Source organism: Triturus cristatus, chromosome 5_2 (assembly GCF_964204655.1).
Source record: "Triturus cristatus chromosome 5_2, aTriCri1.1, whole genome shotgun sequence".
Lineage (NCBI taxonomy): Eukaryota > Metazoa > Chordata > Amphibia > Caudata > Salamandridae > Triturus > Triturus cristatus.
The window spans coordinates 1,066,282,127-1,066,302,561 of NC_140588.1; the positions used below are offsets into that span (position 1 = coordinate 1,066,282,127).

The following is a 20,435-nucleotide window of genomic DNA, read 5'->3' on the forward strand; positions in this document are numbered from 1 at the left end:
GAAGAAGACTCCCTGCAACGCAAAAGATACCCAGGGGGAACCCAGAGAACCGGCGAGCCAGGAGGCCAACGTCAAGACGCTACGCCCAGCCATGCTCCCAGAGTAGAGTGGCTCTCCCAGGTACAGGAGCGGTTTGCGGGTTGGGAGGAGGGAGAGAACCGGTCGGTAGAGCGTCCGCCTCTTCCTTTAAGCCTCCTGGTGTTTCTTTTCTTATCTACACGAGCACACGTCTTTAAGACTACTGCAGCGCACTGGTGGTCTCTCACTCCTTTTCCCCCTTCTCAGGCTTAAGCATTGGTCCTAATACATGCCCCTCTTCTCTGCTTTTGTTTCGAGTGTCTGCTGGCAAAAAAGGAAGACTCCGAAAGAGACGGGAGCTTCTATACCGGATCCGGAACTGGATAAGAGGAATTATCCGCTTTAATTGTATTTTGTTTTCTGGAACTCTGACTACTTCAGATATGTGGGCCCATGATGTGAAAGAAACCACGTTAAAGACGAAAAAGAGCGGACCTTGCTTTTTCCCTATACTGCAGTCTGAGCCATATCAACAACCCCGATTGTTACACACTGTTTACCTCCCCCTTCTATTCTATCCCATGTTATTTTCTTCTTTGTTATGCAAAGTGTTAGCAGCAAAAAACTTTAAGATTCGGGCAAGTATGTGCCAAACATGCGGTACTTCAAGACCTACAGTTAGCAACTCTTTTCACATGAGTGAGAGTTTTCCTCTCACATGGTTAATCACATGGTTACCTGCACAAGAAATATTCGTTGTTATTTAAGCAAGCAAAATGCCTTTTCCCCCCCGTGTATGAATGTCGTATGTATGTTAGTTTTTTAATTTATCTACGATTTCTATTTGCTAGTGTCTGTTAACGAGAGGTTGATCCGAGCAAGTTTATTTTCTCGAATCCTTGCTCCATTAGATCTACAGGGCAGTTGACCAAACGTCCAGGCACCAGATGTTCAGTGGCAAGCACTGGTGATGTGCCCTGTGACCGTAAACAGAGTAGATACTAATTGGGTCTCTCCCATAGCACAAGCCAGCGCTCTCTGGGGTTTCAGAAACTAGTTAGGTGGTGGCAGCAAAGTCTATAGCAAGCTATCTAGTAGTCATGGCCAAGGCATGGCTATCTCAACAGCTTTATGGAGCAGCTCTATGTTAAATTTGAAAGCCATGAAATTCCCAGTAGCTTCAGGAGCTCAGTCTGTTTGAGGTTAGCCAGCTCCCCCTTTTGCAAAGCAGTCATTCACCTCAAAGGAGGGTTTCGGTATCCTCCACCTGCCTGGTCTGAGAAACAAACATCAAAAGTTATGCTTGGGCAGAGATTCCCTGTGTCAGGCCTGTGCAAGATAAGCAGCCGGGGACTGTGCATGTAAGAGCGGTGGGGCAATGAGGAAACATGTATTATTTATTTAATTTACCCTCATCATTTTTCTTTTGAAATCCCCCCCCACCCGCCCCACTGCACTTACATTCACGAGCCGCGGCTGAAGATACGAAATAATGCCAACTTTTTATTAAGGAGGCTCATTTGGTTTCAGGCGTTCCCTCTTAGACGCTGAAACCCGCCATTGCTCCAACACGTGTGGAGTCGCTGTCCGTATAAGGACAGGTGTCAGACAGGTGACCTTCTTCCAGGTTCACGAAATGCCCCATAGAGGCACATGTGCTCGCGGCCTCTTCTCCAGAGGTGAGTGGCCTTGAAGATGCGCTCTTTTGGATAGATCCATTAACTTTCTCAGACACTCAGCGACATTCAGCCCTGATTGTCATTTCCATTCCTCAGAATTCCACTGCAGTTCAATCTTAGAAGTCTTATCACGGAGGATGGCAAGTGGTTCAAGCGGTCAGTGGGCTTCACAGACGTCATAGTCGCCAATCACAGATTCACTTCATAGCACAAAAGCTCGGAGTCCCTTCTTTTGAAGAGAAAAGGTTCCAAAAAAGAATTATCCTAATCGTTCTCAGGTGGTGCTCCTAAGATCTCAAACTTCATTCCGCCTACAAGCTTGAAAGACCCCTCCTGTGCACTTTTCAAAAATGATTTGAAACATCTCCTGTATCTTTGACGTTTTCAAGCGTGATGTTTCCAGACTCCTGCCTTCTCGTAATGCTGTATCTTTAATGAATCTTCTCTGTATTTATCTTCTGTACCTTCTCCTTCACACCTCCTGATGTCGACTGTGCAGTTCGGCACATTGCAGTCTCACGGTTTTCCTTTGTGGGATTGCCTGTAACTCTTGTTTTTAGCAAACCTTTCGGCCACCCTTTGGGTATGGTTTACGCCAAGGGTCTCCAGCCTTTTCTGCAGTGACAGCTACTTCTGATCAGTGAAAATCATCGTGAGCTAAAGAAAGGCTAAGCAACTCTGGCATTCGTGCCAGGCACCCCCACACCCAGCTTTATTGGCTTTAAGCCTAATGTCCATAAAGCCAGATGCTACGGTTTGAACAAAAAACTGACTAGTGGTACAATGACAGGGCTTCCATAAGTGTCAGTGAGAGCGTGGTCTTTGGGGATGTATGAACATGAGTGCGTATGAGTGCGATATATGTGGACGGGTGACTGAGAGACTGTAGTATGTACTTGTTTTTGCCATATGTGGCCCTGTTACATGCATAACACAAATGGGAGAAATTTAAAGTGCCGAAAATTGTCCTGCAAAAAAGTTTAGAATACAGAACATTTTTCTGCACTTTAAATTTGTCCAACTTAAAATAATGGCTTTATTTTACACTTATAGATATATTTTTCACCTATAGATATGGCACTGTCTTGACAAAATCAAACTGAAGTGTTTATGGACTCCACAAAACTCCTCCTATTTACGCTATATAAAAGTATAAACATATAAACAGAACTTGGTAAAGTGTAGACCCAAACAGTTCCCACTGACCAGTCCTTGTCCCCTGGTCACCCAAGCTTGGGCCAAGGCACTCTAAAGAGACATTCCGACTCCTTATTTTGCGTCTTGATGAAACTGAATTTACCATGACCCAATCCACCCCGCCATCAATTTCTAGCGACCTACAGCTACGAAGACCACCTGGGCCTGCTCACTATGGAGAAATTCAATGGGATACGATCACCGAGTCAGCACTCGGATGGGAGTCGCTTCATCAACCAGCGAAAAGAAAGAAACTACTAGGCAGTAGGCAAGGCAGGGGGCTTGCGCTCTCTTATGGCAGCAGGTGACTCCTTGAGTGCGGTATCCAGGGTACAGTGACGTTTCTGGCTGCTACACCATTGCTCCCTTTAAATCGCTGGGAAAGAGACGACCACTGGAGCTTGCCCCCGAGTGCTGCTAACAGATCTTAAGAGTGACCTGTGAATCCCTGACAGATCACCACCTCCTAATCTGCAATACAACAAAGTGCACCCAAGAATGAACATTTTGGGGAAAGCAAAATGAGACCAAAATCTTTACGTTAGAACCAATAAAAAAATACATTTATTTTTCATATATATCAATTAAAACTTTAACAAAGAATATTAAAAAGTTCACAATACCAGTTCCCCAGTATCTTACTTTGTTATCACAATTTTCAAATCAAAAATAGCCCCATGGAGAGAGATCCTCCTAGGATTGGTCCACAGAAAATGGTTAAAGTTTGTGTTATAACAGAGATAAACCAAAGTCCATAGTTCATGCTCCAGACCTTAAGAGGGACTTGGCATGTTAAACTACAGGGTTTTGGGTTCATAGAATCGATCCATAGTTTCACTGTGACCCCCAGTGCTTAATTTGAGGCGGTGGTTTCCAGTGGTCAGCACCGGCACTGAATTGTTAACACCGGCACTTATGACAGTCTGCCACATGGTGGCACTGCTTGTCTCATTTAGAATGGAGCACACAACAGCAGTTGTTTATTAATTCAATATACATTCAAAAGGACTAATAATACCTGTTGCACAAGCCATTATTAGTGTTGGGCTCCTGGAATAATCTTAATTGTCACACTTTTAGGAGTGTAATGTTTAGTATCTGTGTAGGTACGGTCATTGGCAGCTCTGGCAGGGCAATGGGTGCTGCAAGCTGCAGTGGCCTCCTGACAAGGGACCTGGCCTTTTATTTAAAAAAAAAAAAAAATGTACACAAATTAAGCACTGCTGTGACCGGTTTGGCTAATATGAGTCAATACAAAAGGAGCAATGCAGTGCAGAAAAAACAGACAGAGGAAACAACATTTTAAAACATTTTGATAAACAGGAAGCAGCTTGTGCCACAGGCATTTAAAGGCAACGAAACAACTTCAATCATTTCCGGTTGATAATACAAGAAGATAAACCAACAACTTCCAGTGACACGACTTTTGTGTACTGGCGCCCACTACCACAAAAAAGGTTGGACACTGTTCCAAAGATCGGGTCCAGAGATTGACCCATAGGTCTTATAAAAAGGACAAAAAGAAAAAGGGGGGAGTCCTAGGTTGAACGGACCCACCACAAAGGGGAAAGCACATGTCTTGCCTCTTGTTGCCCTCACACACCCCGAGGGGTGTCATGCTTCATCATCGGGCTATGCTCCTCGTTGGGCCGGCGCTGCAATTCCCAACGGGCCCCCCGAAGGGTCACTTTCTCGGAGATCTTTTTAAGGCATGTCGGATGGTGTATGAGGGTGTGTGGGGTGTGGGTTCTTAATGAGGGTAGCTAGAATGTGTGCAAAGTGAACTAAAAATGACTGGGGGTTATATTGATTTAGTAACCCTCCTGCCAACAATAAAAACTTTAATTTAGAGTATGGTCCCCAAGGACACATTGTGCCTCGGTGTCATTAAAACGGTCAACATGTTTCACGCCTCTGTCGCCGCTAGGGTCGTTGGCGCCTCATCAGGACCAAAGATGTGCAAAAAGTAGTGAAGTGCACGTGAGTGTGTACGTGAATATAAAATTTAAAAAATATATATAAATACCCACAATGTGTGTCAGGGGGGGCCAATTGTACTGCTCCTGACCATGACCTAGGACAAAGAAACAACAGAAGATACTGGCGCCCACTCCCTGCTCACTGTGGGTCCCTGTCCGGAGCATGCGTGCCTTCAAGTCTGCCCTTCAGAAACAAAACCAGTGTCCCTGTACCCACTGAGGACAGGGATAAAGACACAAATGAAGGATGAGCTGTCAAAGTCATGGACCTCATGTTGATATCAGCCTCGCAGCAGATCATCATGGTGGCACCTGGAGGAAATATTACAGTAAACCCACGAACGGCCGTTCTCCACTCCATTCATGGACATGGAGTGCGAGAAGCTGACGAACCTCACCTCACCCCAAAGAGAGCATTAAAACATTGGTGTCACCTACGTAAGAGTCCATAAGAGTTCATAACTGTAGAACACGTGATCGGTGGTTCTCAAGGAGGCCTGGAAGAAGAGGTCCCTTGAGTAGCATGTCCGAAGGCCCTCTACGACCTGGCTCTTTATCCTACGTCTTGTGGGTGGGATGCATGAAAAGGTGCTGGAGGACAGTAATACCATAATCAGAACGGATATGGGGAGGGATGGTGGGAATTTCATGATCAAGACTTCTGCTATAAGACAGGAGTTGAACTGCACATGGGCCAGAGGGGCCTGAAGGTCAGGGTCATCTGGAGTAACATTAGTGCAAATAGACCCACCCTTCTGACCTCAAAGTTCATCAAGGCGCTTCACAGTAAGTCTTTTCACCTGACAAAACTTGAAAGTCGAGGCATGGCCTCGTAGTGCTACAACTTCTGCCACGTACCGCCTTCATGAAGGAACCAACGGCGGGCTTTCTGCAAGACAGATCTGTCCACAGTGGGTTCTCCAGAGAATGTTAGAGCCAGACACAAAATATCCAGTCACAGAATGTATCGCCTCTCCCCCAAGTGAGGGTCCCTTCCACTCTATGCGTTCTCAGGTCTTGAACATCTGTTGCATTCCTCTTAGCCACTGTCCACAGTGGTAATGCTGTTGGCATCTGCAGTGGCCAGGGCGGCCTGGCTGCTAATCGTCAGCCGGGAAACAACAGAGAAGGCGTTAGCCGCCTTTTTCCACTTGGCTTTTGGCTTTTCAGTAACTGCTCGCACAAGTTTGGTCCGATAATTATCACCAGAAAGAAAGTACATGATGGGGTCAATGCAGCTGTTGGCGCTGGCCAGCGGGCGAGTGATCTTGTAGGTGAGGTTGACAATATTCAGGACATTGCAGTTGGCTTCTAGGAGCCTGGCCGTGTAGTACAATGTCCTAGTGATGTGGAAGGGTAGGAAGCACACCACAAAGACGGTGGTGACTACGATGATCATCTTGATGGAACGCTTCTTGCAGGCCGGCAGGTCTCGTCTGACCCCCGCGATATGGGGCTTCCGCAGCTCCTTGGCCATCAAGCAGTAGCAGGCGACAATCACGAGGAAGGGGATTCCAAAGAGAAGGGTCATGACGGCCGAGCTGTAGTGAACAAAGTGGTCAAACTCTGCTGGCTTGGTGGTGTCGTGGCAAAGGGTATAGTTGCCATTGGAGCTGATGGTGACAAAGATGAGGTTAGGGATGAGGCACGCGATGACCACCAGCCAGACACCCACGCAGATGATCTTGGCATGCTTTGTTTTCATGAGCTGGAGGGACCTGATGGGGTGGCAGATCCCAAAGTAGCGGTGGACGCTGATGCAGGTGAGGAAGAGGATGCTGCAGTACAAGTTAGTGTAGAACAGGAAGCGGACCATTTTGCACAACACCTCTCCGAAGGGCCAGTTGTTTCGGGCGGCGTAGTAGTACACCAGAGTGGGGAGGGACAGGACATAGAGTATGTCCGATACGGCCAGGTTGAACATGTAGATGGTGGTGGCGTTCCACGGCCTCATCTTGAACACGAACATCCAGATGGCACCCGCGTTGAGCACGAGTCCGAGGACGAAGACGATGGCGTAGGCCAGCGGCAGCAAGATGAACTTGAACTCCTCATTGAAGACACAGTCGTAATCGTAATAGTCTTCCGTGGTGTTCCGGTCATTGAGAAGTGGTGGTGCTGATGAAGATAGCGTTGCTCTCTCCATCGCGATCCCGTCTAGCATTCCTATAGACAAAAGAAAGAAAGCATAGCCATTAAAACTAGGACCGATTGGTCCATTTGAATAAACGAATCACACAAACATCCAGCCATCAAAGATCTAGACTTCAAAAATCAAGGATTTCATTCTTTTGTTATGCTTTGTTTTAGAACTTAACTGGGAAAGATTCCAGATGGACAGCGTTGGAAGCCAAACAACTTCTGGAGTTCACAAGACCGGTTAAGCACAGGAAGCTGCTGGTTAACCCTGCCCTAGCTGTGCAGAACTGGGAAGCTGTGCTGGTAAGAGTGGTCTACAACTTCTCAATATAGAAGTGGAATTTTATTTTTTTTAAAAAAACAAGCATTCTTTGTAAATTGAACACATCTGGTAATGGCCATGCTGATGAAACATATCAGTTAAATCTTCCAGAGAAATTAAATTCCTTTATGTATGGGAAAAAATACAATATCCTTGTATTGTTCAGTAGAGTGTAAGTCACCCCAGAGTATTATGGCTATATAAAGGAACATGGCCGAAAGCACAGTTCCTTTATAAGGTTATGGAACTCCTGGGTGACTTGCAATATCCGTATCATGTACAGCAGTGGATACGTTATGGCCCGCCACAGCGGGCTCTAACGGCCATTAAAGGCTCGCTCCAGAGTTTAAAGGTCTGAGCCGAAGGCAAGAGCCTTTAACAAGGGAGCGGGCCTTTAATGGACGGTAGAGCCTGCTATGTAGGGCTCCAAGGCTATTAGAACATCTCCCCCTATTCTCCTGTGAACTAAGTAAGACATTGGAATGTTGGTGCTCCGGGCTTCTACTAGCCATTAGAAGCCCAGAGCACTCCATTGTTTTCAATGGAGCTCCTAACTTTCCAGTGTGGTAATATTCCTTATAATACATGGTCACACCATCACCTTTCCCACTAAACACTTCAATCCTTGGTGCTTAGCTATTTCATATTAAACAGAGCACGTTTGCAAGCATTAAGAACATAAATAGAATCTCTATTGCAAAATAAAACACATCAAAAAAGCGGTTACAAAAAATATTACAATAAGTTTTAATACAAATCATTGTTTAAAAAAAAAAAGACGCAGTAGCTCAAAATGCCTAGAAACATGCAAAAACATTCGAACTTTTCTACAATTACATATGGGATGCAGTGAACATGTTAGAACAACAGAGCAGAAGAAAGAAAAGCCACATTTCATGGTGTTCCTTAAAGAGCTGCTTTAATTCTGCTCGTGATCTGGCCTACCCCTCCCCCCCCCCCTCATCCTCTGCTGGCTCTGGGCGCAGGCAGTGGGACCGCTTGAACTTTGACCCCACTGCTTTATAATAGGCAACTGGGTGCGTCACAAGTCTTAGAGATGGGGTTTTATAAGGATCGCAGAATCTCGTGTATTATAAAGGGTCTCTGAATATAGCTTGGGTATGGTTCAATATCTCCCAATATTACACTGCTGTGTTTTTTATATGGTTTAATGATGTGGTCCAAAATTATTACTACATTTGTGTGGTAAAATTTAGAGATGAAACTAAACACACTTTGTGTGTGACTGCCACGTTCTACATTGCAGTGAAAGTATATCGTATTCATTCATTTTATTTAACGGTTTCTGTAGCGCCTCTGCATCATAAGGTGTCAAGGCGCCTTACAGTAAGCTGAAAAGGGCGAGATATGGAGAGAGCAAAACGCTGAATACAGAACAGGAACTTTTCAAAGACAGGCGTGACGTGTTCTTTCACACCCAGAAGTGGCGAGGTTGTAGTGGTTTCCTGTCGGTTTCTGCCCAGGCGGCCTCGTGATCGTGAACTTCAGGCCCAGCTCAGAGTCAAGACGGTGCTTGAAACCATCCTACAGGTGAGAGCGCTTAAAACCATGCTACAGGTGAGAGTGCTTAAACCCACGCTACAGGAGAGAGTGCTTAAACCCACGCTACAGGAGAGAGCGCTTAAAACCATGCTACAGGTGAGAGTGCTTAAACCCACGCTACAGGAGAGAGTGCTTAAACCCACGCTACAGGTGAGAGCGCTTAAACCCACGCTACAGGTGAGAGTGCTTAAACCCACGCTACAGGTGAGAGCGCTTAAACCCACGCTACAGGTGAGAGCGCTTAAACCCACGCTACAGGTGAGAGCGCTTAAACCCACGCTACAGGTGAGAGCGCTTAAACCCACGCTACAGGAGAGAGCGCTTAAACCCACGCTACAGGAGAGAGCGCTTAAACCCACGCTACAGGAGAGAGCGCTTAAACCCACGCTACAGGAGAGAGCGCTTAAACCCACGCTACAGGAGAGAGCGCTTAAACCCACGCTACAGGTGAGAGCGCTTAAACCCACGCTACAGGAGAGAGCGCTTAAACCCACGCTACAGGAGAGAGCGCTTAAACCCACGCTACAGGTGAGAGCGCTTAAACCCACGCTACAGGTGAGAGCGCTTAAACCCACGCTACAGGTGAGAGCGCTTAAACCCACGCTACAGGTGAGAGCGCTTAAACCCACGCTACAGGAGAGAGTGCTTAAACCCACGCTACAGGTGACAGCGCTTAACACCATGCTACAGGTGAAAGCAATTACAACCATGCTACATGTGAGAGCGCTTAAACCCACGCTACAGGTGAGAGTGCTTAAAGCCACGCTACAGGTGGGAGTGCTTAAAGCCACGCTACAGGTGGGAGTGCTTACACCCATCCTACAGGGGAGAGCGCTTAAACCCACGCTACAGGTGAGAGCGCTTAAAGCCGCGCTACAGGTGAGAGCCCTTAAAGCCGCGCTACAGGTGAGAGCGCTTAAAACCGCGCTACAGGTGAGAGCGCTTAAAACCATCCTATAGGTGAGTGCTTAAAGCCATGCTACAGGTGAGTGCTTAAAACCATGCTACAGGTGAGAGTGCTTAAAACCACGCTACAGGTGAGTGCTTAAAACCACGCTACAGGTGAGTGCTTAACACCATCCTACAGGTGAGAGCACGTAAACCCACGCCACAGGTGAGAGCACGTAAACCCACGCCACAGGTGAGAGCGCTTAAAACCACGCTACAGGTGAGAGCGCTTAAAACCACGCTACAGGTGAGAGCGCTTAAACCCACACTACAGGTGAGAGCGCTTAAAACCACACCACAGGTGAGAGCGCTTAAAACCACGCTACAGGTGAGAGCGCTTAAAACCATGCTACAGGAGCCTCTTCTAAATACTGCTTTATGCCTTTGGGCATCAGCCCCCAGGAGTCTGTGCGCACTAGGAGCAGAGGCGCTGTGTTTTCATGTAGGCTAGGGTGACCAAGCATCCCGGATTTGCCCGGACAGTCCCTGTTTGTCACCAGCTCTCCCAGCAGATTTCGGCAATTTTGGCTCATGTCCCGGCTTTTAGAAGGGGTTGACTGAAAACAGTGAGAGGCACTATTTTGAGTATTCTAAAGCTTTGCTAGTTAGCCACTGTGATAAGTAAGCAATTTAATTAATAGGTATTTTGGTTGGAGAAATTACATTTTATTTTCTTTCTTAATGCATCTTCTGTGATCCTATGTTGATGAGAGCGGAAAAATGGTAGTCCTTCTATGTTTCCCAAACGTCCCGGGTTTTGGTTCTCGAGAGCTGGTTACACCGATGAAGGCGCTTCCTTATCCAGGGAAGTCCTGGTCATTCAGTGACTGAGGGGAATCCCCATGAGGGGCAGCGCTGCTGCTCACGGCCTCAGACTGGAATATCCGGTAAGGTCTCCTTCAGGGCCGGACCGGGACCAGCAGCCAGCCCTGGCGGAGTGCTGCTCGACCGGCCCCGGGACGTGGGGGGGGAGATGCTTCGCACAAACGAATATCTGAGCCAATGTCATCACATAATGTACTGCTGTATTCTGATCAGATTCAAATATGTGTTTCCACCACACTTTAGAAAATGTGCGTAATTTATACTTTCGTAATTCTGATATATTCTGAAATATCAGCACAGTTCATTTTTGTGGTTTTCTCGATAAATACCAGCCTTCACCCTCACCTCTCAGACGGCGGATGGCACCTAAACCCTCTCCCTGTGACGTCAGAGGGAAAAGAAAGTACGCGCCAAACTCTCCAGAAGACAGAGCCCGGCATTGGACCGCTGTCTTTCAACACACAGCAAATGCCACAAGATCAGAACCACAGCTGAGCTGTCTTGTAGGCTTCGATCTACAAGGGACACACTAGAAATGCTGTAAACTGCTTCCCCAGACTATCAGAACTGCATCTAAACATAAGTAAGCCATGTTTAAAGAAATTGTGCAGAACGCAGCGTTTTACAGCATATTTTAAAAGTGGTTTTTTTTTGCATTTTCAGGATGGGTGCGCAAAGCACCATCGTCAATATGAGGGGCTCACTCGGCAGTTAAATAGGTAACACATTTTCAGAAAATTTCTTTAAAAAAAAAATAAAATACAAAAAAGCCACAGCTTCGCCATACTAAATCCACACTAGCGTTGTGGCGATATGGACCCTGTGCCACCCTCGGGAGGGGTGGGGAGGGGGTTGGAGGTGAAAGGTCACCATATGGTCAGCCTGTAACTGAAACGCATAGTTGTGCTAATGTGCACTTTTTATTAACGTGTCCCAAATCATTCCTAAACGAAAGGGAGGCTTTCCTATGTGTAATCTCGATGCCTTGAATATCCCTCCTTCTTCACCTGAAAGCAGGGAATGTAACCCCACCAGAAGTTTGTGGGGCTCCGCCTCTTCTCAGCCTGAAATACTTCTACGCCATCTCATTAGGTACGTCTATCTTGGGTAAGCCGAGTCCACAATGGCAGACTTACACATATTGCTGTGAGCTGGGTATGGCAGTGCCCTGGGTTTCCTCATAACAACGGATAGTCGTGCGCGTGGGGTCTGCGCTGGGTGAAAGGAGTACCGCACTGAGATAATACCATATGCGCGAGACCGGTCAGCGTGTGGCACCCTTAGTAATGTTATTGTCACAGGGTATGGGCATGGCAGGGCGGCGCACTCACCTGCTGGGGGGCCCTCGGCCCTGCGGCTGCTGCTCACAGCCCACGGCAAACACGAACTCCACACAGCTCTGGAGTCCTCCGAGGTCCTCACCCCCCGCTCCAGCTCCGTGGGGGTCCCCGAGCCACTCTTCTTCACACGGTCCTGCACAGGGACCTTTCCACGCGGGTCCGGGGTCCCTCAACACTCTTATCCACGGTCTCAGGGTCCCTCTGGCTTCTCAGGTGCCCTCCCGGCCCTCCACGCGGCCCGGTGACGACGCTAAGAAGGCAGCTGAGCCTTGTCGAAGCTCAGGGCAGCGCCTAGAGGAGAGCGGCACGGCGCTAGGGTGGATGGTGGCCGTGCTGTGCGTGGAGAAGCGATGGACAAGTCAACTTGTATCCCTGAGTCGAGTGACTACACCCGTGTCCCCATCACCCCTGGAGTTTCCAAGTTTAAGGTGGGGGAGCAGCCGCCTGGACATTGGATACAATACCCCGAGCAGGGCAGCCCTCCTGAGAAACGAACCCCTGAGGGCGGAAGGGGCGATTGGTTCAGAGACCGGGAGCCAGGCCCTGGCTGAAGTGACGTCACGACCTGGTAACCTTCCTGGAGTTTCCAAGTTTAAGGAGGGGGGAGGGGAGCCGGCCGCCTGGACATTGCAGAGTAGGATTGGGATCAGAAATAGGACCGGGCGCCCTAAAAAAATGTGGCAAACGTGCGGATTGTGCTTTTTCGCAAAATACTGCTTTTGTCTTTTAAGTATTTTAAAGTTCTCTAAAAGAAGCGTGATTGCTTATTTTTTTTAACCTCAGAGAAGTTAAGCAAATATTTCTAGGACTGTCCACGGAGTTCCAAGTTGTGAACCACACCTGAATATAAACAGGGTCACTTCTGCTCAGAACCCCCCCCCCCCCCGACTCAATCTGCATACATTAAAGGGTGGACCAGCCAGAGACCGGAAGTAACACCTCCGCCCCTTGGTAAAAGGGTGGTAATAGAGGCCCGTCTGCCTCGGAAAGAGCCCTTAGGCCCCCACTGGGCGGCTGGCGGCATCTGAACGGCACAGACAGCACCAAGCGGCCACCACGCTGCCAAATAAACCGCCCCACAGCTGCAACTCCGGTACGGGCCCAGAGCCTGTCTCACCAGCCCGACCCTGGGGACTGGCACAGAGATGATGACACATCATGGCCGAAGTGAGGTGATGAACCGAGTCCCTTCCTAGTCATCGTCCCTGGAGTTTCCAGGTTTAAGCAGGGTCGGGGGAGGGGGTCAGGCCGCCTGGACGTCTGCTAGCCAGGGGCCTGAGCAGGGCTGCACCCCTGAAAGAACATGAGGGAAGGCGGGCGGGGGACGTAGGGAGGGTTGATCAGCACAGAGATTACGAAAGGCCACTTAGAGGCGCTCATCAACAGAGAAACACCGAAGAGGCGCCAAGAAAAGAAATCAATAAGCAATTCGTTAAAATTAGCATCAGAAGAACCTCTCTCAATTTGCCGGGACATCTGGTGAAAAAGCAGGACTGATCCCGGCAAATCAGGGACGTCTGGTCAGTGGTCACCCTAGGCTACAGTCCCTACAACACCTGAGAGGGCCTCCCCGTCAGGAGCTCAGCGCCCCTGATCGTCATCACCCCCATAACTTACGCAGATACTTGCCACCTACCTAAGCAGCCGGTAGATATCTGCCCCCATCTTCCCAGAATGGGGGAATTATGCCATAAGGGACCCGGTGATCCCCGATACCACAGGTGAGCACCCCTAGAACCACCTGCTGCTTCCACCCCCCTCACCCCTAGAGCACCCCTGGAATCACCTGCTGCCCCCCATAGCACCCTTAGAACCACTTGCTGCTTCCACCCCCCTCTCCCGAGAGTACCCCTAGAACCATCTGCTGACCCCCCCCCTCAGAAAGCACCCCTGGAATCACCTGCTACTTCCACTCCCCCGAGGGCACCCCTAGAATCACCTGCTGCATCCACCCCAGGACACCCCTAGAATCACCTGCTGCTTCCACCCCTCTGGGAGCACCCGTGGAATCACCTGCTGCTTCCACCCCCCCCCCCCCGAGGGCACCCATAGAACCACCTGCTGCTTCTACCCCCGAGAGCACCCCTGGAATCACCTGCTGCTTCTACCCCCGAGAGCACCCCTGGAATCACCTGCTGCCCCCCCCTCAGAGAGCACCCCTGGAATCACCTGCTGCCCCCCCTCAGAGAGCACCCATAGAACCACCTGCTACTTCCACTCCCCCGAGGGCACCCCTAGACTCACCTGCTGCATCCACCCCAGGACACCCCTAGAATCACCTGCTGCTTCCACTCCCCCGAGGGCACCCCTAGACTCACCTGCTGCTTCCACCCCTCTGGGAGCACCCCTGGAATCACCTACTGCTTCCACTCCCGAAGGTACCCCTAGAATCACCTGCTGCTTCCACCTCCCCACGGGCACCTCTAGAATCACCTGCTGCTTTGGCCCCCCGAGGGCACCCATAGACTCACCTGCTGCTTCCACCCAGCAGGGCACCCCTAGAATCACCTGCTGCTTTGAACCCCCGAGGGCACACCCCTAGAATCAACCTGCTGCTTCCACCCCCCCCAGAGCACCCCTAGAACAACCTCCCGTTTCCACACCCCCTGAGAGCACCCCTAGAATCACCCGCTGCTTCCACCCCTCTGGGAGCACCCCTGGAATCACCTACTGTTTCCACCCCCGAGGGCACCCCTAGACTCACGTGCTGCTTCCACCCCGAGGGCACCCCTAGAATCACCTGCTGCATCCACCCCAGGACACCCCTAGAATCACCTGCTGCTTCCACCCCTCTGGGAGCACCCGTGGAATCACCTGCTGCTTCCACCCCCCCCCCCCCAGGGCACCCATAGAACCACCTGCTGCTTCTACCCCCGAGAGCACCCCTGGAATCACCTGCTGCTTCTACCCCCGAGAGCACCCCTGGAATCACCTGCTGCCCCCCCCTCAGAGAGCACCCCTGGAATCACCTGCTGCCCCCCCTCAGAGAGCACCCATAGAACCACCTGCTACTTCCACTCCCCCGAGGGCACCCCTAGACTCACCTGCTGCATCCACCCCAGGACACCCCTAGAATCACCTGCTGCTTCCACTCCCCCGAGGGCACCCCTAGACTCACCTGCTGCTTCCACCCCTCTGGGAGCACCCCTGGAATCACCTACTGCTTCCACTCCCGAAGGTACCCCTAGAATCACCTGCTGCTTCCACCTCCCTACGGGCACCTCTAGAATCACCTGCTGCTTTGGCCCCCCGAGGGCACCCATAGACTCACCTGCTGCTTCCACCCAGCAGGGCACCCCTAGAATCACCTGCTGCTTTGAACCCCCGAGGGCACATCCCTAGAATCACCTGCTGCTTCCACCCCCCCCAGAGCACCCCTAGAACAACCTCCCGTTTCCACACCCCCTGAGAGCACCCCTAGAATCACCCGCTGCTTCCACCCCTCTGGGAGCACCCCTGGAATCACCTACTGTTTCCACCCCCGAGGGCACCCCTAGACTCACGTGCTGCTTCCACCCCGAGGACACCCCTAGAATCACCTGCTGCTTCCACCCCTCTGGGAGCACCCCTAGAATCACCTGCTGCTTCCACCCCTAAGGGCCTTAGGTCCCTAAACATCTATCATATGCCCCCATATCACCGTTTATGACACCATCACTTAAATCGCCTGCATAAGATAACAAGTAAATAATTAAATTATATAAAACGGGTAAAAACCAGTATACATTAAAATATACCCCCTCTGCATATCTTTACTATATCTTCACACACTATTAATACAATCTTCATAAATTACCTACAATTTATAATTCTATATACACATAAAAACCTTTTTAAGAACAATCCCAAACCTCCCTCTGGCACATGCAATATCCATATTCCCTCTCAATCGCGTCCAGTTTGATCTTTTCATGGATACAGCAGGGGTTCATCCCAACCCTTAACCAGGACACTTATCTTCGTAAACAACAACTGGGCACTGCACTCACCCACGGATACCCTCCTTGCTTTTGCCACAAGTTGCCATGAAATGAACTGATTTCCCCCCTCAAGGTACTGCTTGTCATAATCTCCGGATAGTTCCTGGCCCAATGCCCTGAGCTCGCCCGTTGCAATCTCAATTTGTAACTTTTTCAGGCACAAACTAATTCTTAGATCACTACAAACTTTTACCAGAATTTTCCTAACCCCCTTGGCCCACTTTAATTCACTTTGTAGTATTTGGTGTTTACACCACTGAGAAACCATTTGGTCTTCCCCTGAGCGGAGGCGCTTCCAGAATCTTAAAATTGCCATACGGGCCATTATATTCCGGGATACCAGATCAGTCTCCATTCTTATAGCCTCGATCGTAGAAGAACCAGATTGAGACAGTTCGTTTTTCACGCATTTACCCTCCTCGACTTTCCATCCACTTCTACTGCTTACATATAATAGTTCAGCTCCATATTGGAATTGTGGCGGAATCATGGCCGCACCGGCTTTCGAAAGAGGCCTATCGGACATCAAACCATTATCCTTATTGCATTTCTTCAGGCCACTAGCTGAGGCGAGAGCTCTTACTCTCAGTGATTCCAAAGGACACTCCGTTTTAGGGATTTCTCAAACCAGACCCCTAAATACTTACATTCCTTTACTATCGCCAGCTTGTTGGAGCCCAGTAACCTGCCAAACTTTGTTACATTAATACCAAAACTCAATACCTGTGTTTTTTCCACATTTACTCTAATTATTTATCACTACAATATAGCCTTATAGCCCGCTGTAGCGGGCTATACCGAAAATTAAAGGTTGGCGCCAGCGTTAAATGCCTGAGCCGAAGATGAGGGCCTTTAACAAGGGAGCGGAATTTTAATGGCTGGTATAGCCCAGCTACGAAGGGCTATAAGGCTATTAGAACATTCTGCCACTAGAGGGCCGATTGTTCTAACAAATAAAACAAAGGCCTCTCGGAGCCTGGGGGGGTTTATATCCGCTCGGGCTCAGAAAGGCCTTTGTTCACAGCAACAGCTGTGATCGAAAGAAACATTGGAATGTTGCTCCGCGGGCTTTTACTGGCCCGTAAAAGCATGGAGCACCCCATTGTGTTCAATGGAGTGCTCCACATTTCTATGTTCTAATATTCCATAAACATGTCTAGCTTTCTTTGCAGACCTATCTCTGTCTGGTCTAGAATTACGAGATCGTCTGCATACAGAAGACACGCAAAATGTTTGCCATCTACTTTGGGGCGGACACCCTTGACCCCTCCCAGAACTGATAGCAAGTCAGCTAGACATAGAGAAAAGTGGGGGAGCCAGGACACACCCCGTCTTAATCCTTTCTCAATTAATATTTTATGTGTCAAGGTCCCATCATTATCCATAATAACCTGTGCCCAGTTATAGCGGTCAGCTCCTTGACACCAATTAGAAGGGCTCTCCTTTCCTGTGCATGCTGGGCCCCCAGACCTTTCGGGGTCCTGTATTCCCCTAACACATGGCATCCCGGCATAGACCCAGAAGGGCCCTACAGTACCTGTACACATGGAATCCCTCACAGACCGAGCAGGCCTGGTATCCCTCACACACCGTGCGTCCCACAGACCCAAGAGGTACCCGCAATGCTCATACACCCTGCAACCCCTATAGACCCAGCAGCGCCCTGCATTTATCACGCTTCCTCTATCCCCACAATCCTCGGATGCCCTGCATTCTCCAACCACACACCTTGCATCCCCTGTAGACTCTGGAGGTTTCTGTATTTAACATACAGCCTGCATCCTTCACAAAGCAAGGATGTCCCTCCATTCAGCAGACTCCCTGCATCCCCTATAGTCCAGGAGGGACCTCCATTCAGGATACTCCCTACAGCCCCTCTGGCCCAGGAAGGACCGGCAGTCAGCATACACCCTGCACCCCCTCTGGTCAAGGAGGGACCTGCAGTCAGCATACACCCTGCACCCCCTCTGGTCAAGGAGGGACCTGCAGTCAGCAGACTCCCTGCACCCCCTCTGATCCTGGAGGGACCTGCAGTCAGCATACACCCTGCACCCCCTCTGGTCAAGGAGGGACCTGCAGTCAGCAGACACCCTGCACCCCCTCTGGTCCAGGAGGGACCTCCATTCAGGATACTCCCTACAGCCCCTCTGGCACAGGAAGGACCTGCAGTCAGCATACACCCTGCACCCCCCTCTGGTCCAGGAGGGACCTATATTCAACATACTCCCTGCATCCCCTCTGGCCCAGGAGGGACCTGCAGTCAGCGTACACTCTGCACCCCCTCTGGTCCAGGAGGGACCTCCATTCAGGATACTCCCTACAGCCCCTCTGGTCCAGGAGGGACCTGCAGTCAGCATACACCCTGCACCCCCTCTGGTCAAGGAGGGACCTGCAGTCAGCATACACCCTGCACCCCCTCTGGCCCAGGAGGGACCTGCAGTCAGCATACACCCTGCACCCCCTCTGGCCCAGGAAGGACCTGCAGTCAGCATACACCCTGCACCCCCTCTGGTCAAGGAGGGACCTGCAGTCAGCAGACTCCCTGCACCCCCTCTGGTCCAGGAGGGACCTGCAGTCAGCATACACCCTGCACCCCCTCTGGTCAAGGAGGGACCTGCAGTCAGCAGACTCCCTGCACCCCCTCTGGTCAAGGAGGGACCGGCAGTCAGCATACACCCTGCACCCCCTCTGGTCAAGGAGGGACCTGCAGTCAGCAGACTCCCTGCACCCCCTCTGGTCAAGGAGGGACCGGCAGTCAGCATACACCCTGCACCCCCTCTGGTCAAGGAGGGACCTGCAGTCAGCATACACCCTGCACCCCCTCTGGTCCAGGAGGTACCTGCAGTCAGCCCACTCCTTGCACCCCCTCTGGCCCAGGAAGGACCTGCAGTCAGCCCACTCCTTGCACCCCCTCTGGTCCAGGAAGGACCTGCAATCAGCCCACTCCTTGCACCCCCTCTGGCCCAGGAAGGACCTGCAGTCAGCATACACCCTGCACCCCCTCTGGTCAAGGAGGGACCTGCAGTCAGCAGACTCCCTGCACCCCCTCTGGTCCAGGAGGGACCTGCAGTCAGCAGACTCCCTGCACCCCCTCTGGCCAAGGAGGGACCTGCAGTCAGCAGACTCCCTGCACCCCCTCTGGTCCAGGAAGGACATGCAGTCAGCATACACCCTGCACCCCCTCTGGCCAAGGAGGGACCTGCAGTCAGCAGACTCCCTGCACCCACTCTGGTCCAGGAAGGACCTGCAGTCAGCATACACCCTGCACCCCCTCTGGCCCAGGAAGGACCTGCAGTCAGCATACACCCTGCACCCCCTCTGGCCCAGGAAGGACCTGCAGTCAGCATACACCCTGCACCCCCTCTGGTCAAGGAGGGACCTGCAGTCAGCAGACTCCCTGCACCCCCTCTGGTCAAGGAGGGACCTGCAGTCAGCATACACCCTGCACCCCCTCTGGCCCAGGAAGGACCTGCAGTCAGCCCACTCCTTGCACCCCCTCTGGTCAAGGAGGGACCTGCAGTCAGCAGACTCCCTGCACCCCCTCTGGTCCAGGAGGGACCTGCAGTCAGCATACACCCTGCACCCCCTCTGGCCAAGGAGGGACCTGCAGTCAGCAGACTCCCTGCACCCCCTCTGGTCAAGGAGGGACCTGCAGTCAGCATACACCCTGCACCCCCTCTGGTCAAGGAGGGACCTGCAGTCAGCAGACTCCCTGCACCCCCTCTGGTCAAGGAGGTACATGCAGTCAGCATACACCCTGCACCCCCTCTGGCCCAGGAAGGACCTGCAGTCAGCAGACACCCTGCACCCCCTCTGGTCAAGGAGGGACCTGCAGTCAGCAGACTCCCTGCACCCCCTCTGGTCCAGGAGGGACCTGCAGTCAGCATACACCCTGCAGCCCCTCTGGTCAAGGAGGGACCTGCAGTCAGCAGACTCCCTGCACCCCCTCTGGTCAAGGAGGGACCTGCAGTCAGCATACACCCTGCACCCCCTCTGGTCCAGGAAGGACCTGCAGTCAGCCCACTCCTTGCACCCCCTCTGGTCCAGGAAGGACCTGCAGTCAGCATACACCCTGCACCCCCTCTGGTCCAGGAGGTACCTGCAGTCAGCCCACTCCTTGCACCCCCTCTGGTCCAGGAAGGACCTGCAGTCAGCATACACCCTGCACCCCCTCTGGTCCAGGAGGGACCTCCATTCAGGATACTCCCTACAGCCCCTCTGGTCCAGGAAGGACCTGCAGTCAGCATACACCCTGCACCCCCTCTGGTCAAGGAGGGACCACTTCCTTAAGGTCTACTGTGGATAGTAAGTGCTATATAAATTCAACCACAACGCTACACATCCACGTACGTATTCTAACCCCGCCCCTCCCCATCACCTCTCCCAGGTCAGGAGAATCATGTATTCTCCACCAGAAATCCCCAAAAACCAGGGAGGGGGCTTCC

At 51.1% G+C, this 20,435-nt stretch overlaps 1 protein-coding gene across 4 annotated transcripts in view; it reads right to left on the bottom strand.

Annotated features, from left to right (window-relative positions):
* Positions 1 to 3,435: 3,435 nt before the first annotated feature.
* P2RY4 (pyrimidinergic receptor P2Y4) overlaps positions 3,436 to 20,435 on the bottom strand; it is a 65,140-nt gene continuing 48,140 nt past the window's right edge. For 3 of the 4 annotated variants that reach the window (XM_085608352.1, XM_085608351.1, XM_085608349.1), the window contains exon 2: positions 3,436 to 7,039. In XM_085608352.1, coding sequence (XP_085464478.1) covers positions 5,913 to 7,037 — 1,125 coding nt within the window. In that variant the 5' untranslated portion in view covers positions 7,038 to 7,039 and the 3' untranslated portion in view covers positions 3,436 to 5,912. Of the gene's footprint in view, positions 7,040 to 12,001; positions 12,496 to 20,435 lie in introns of those variants that run through there. The other variant, XM_085608350.1, reaches the window with a different exon arrangement.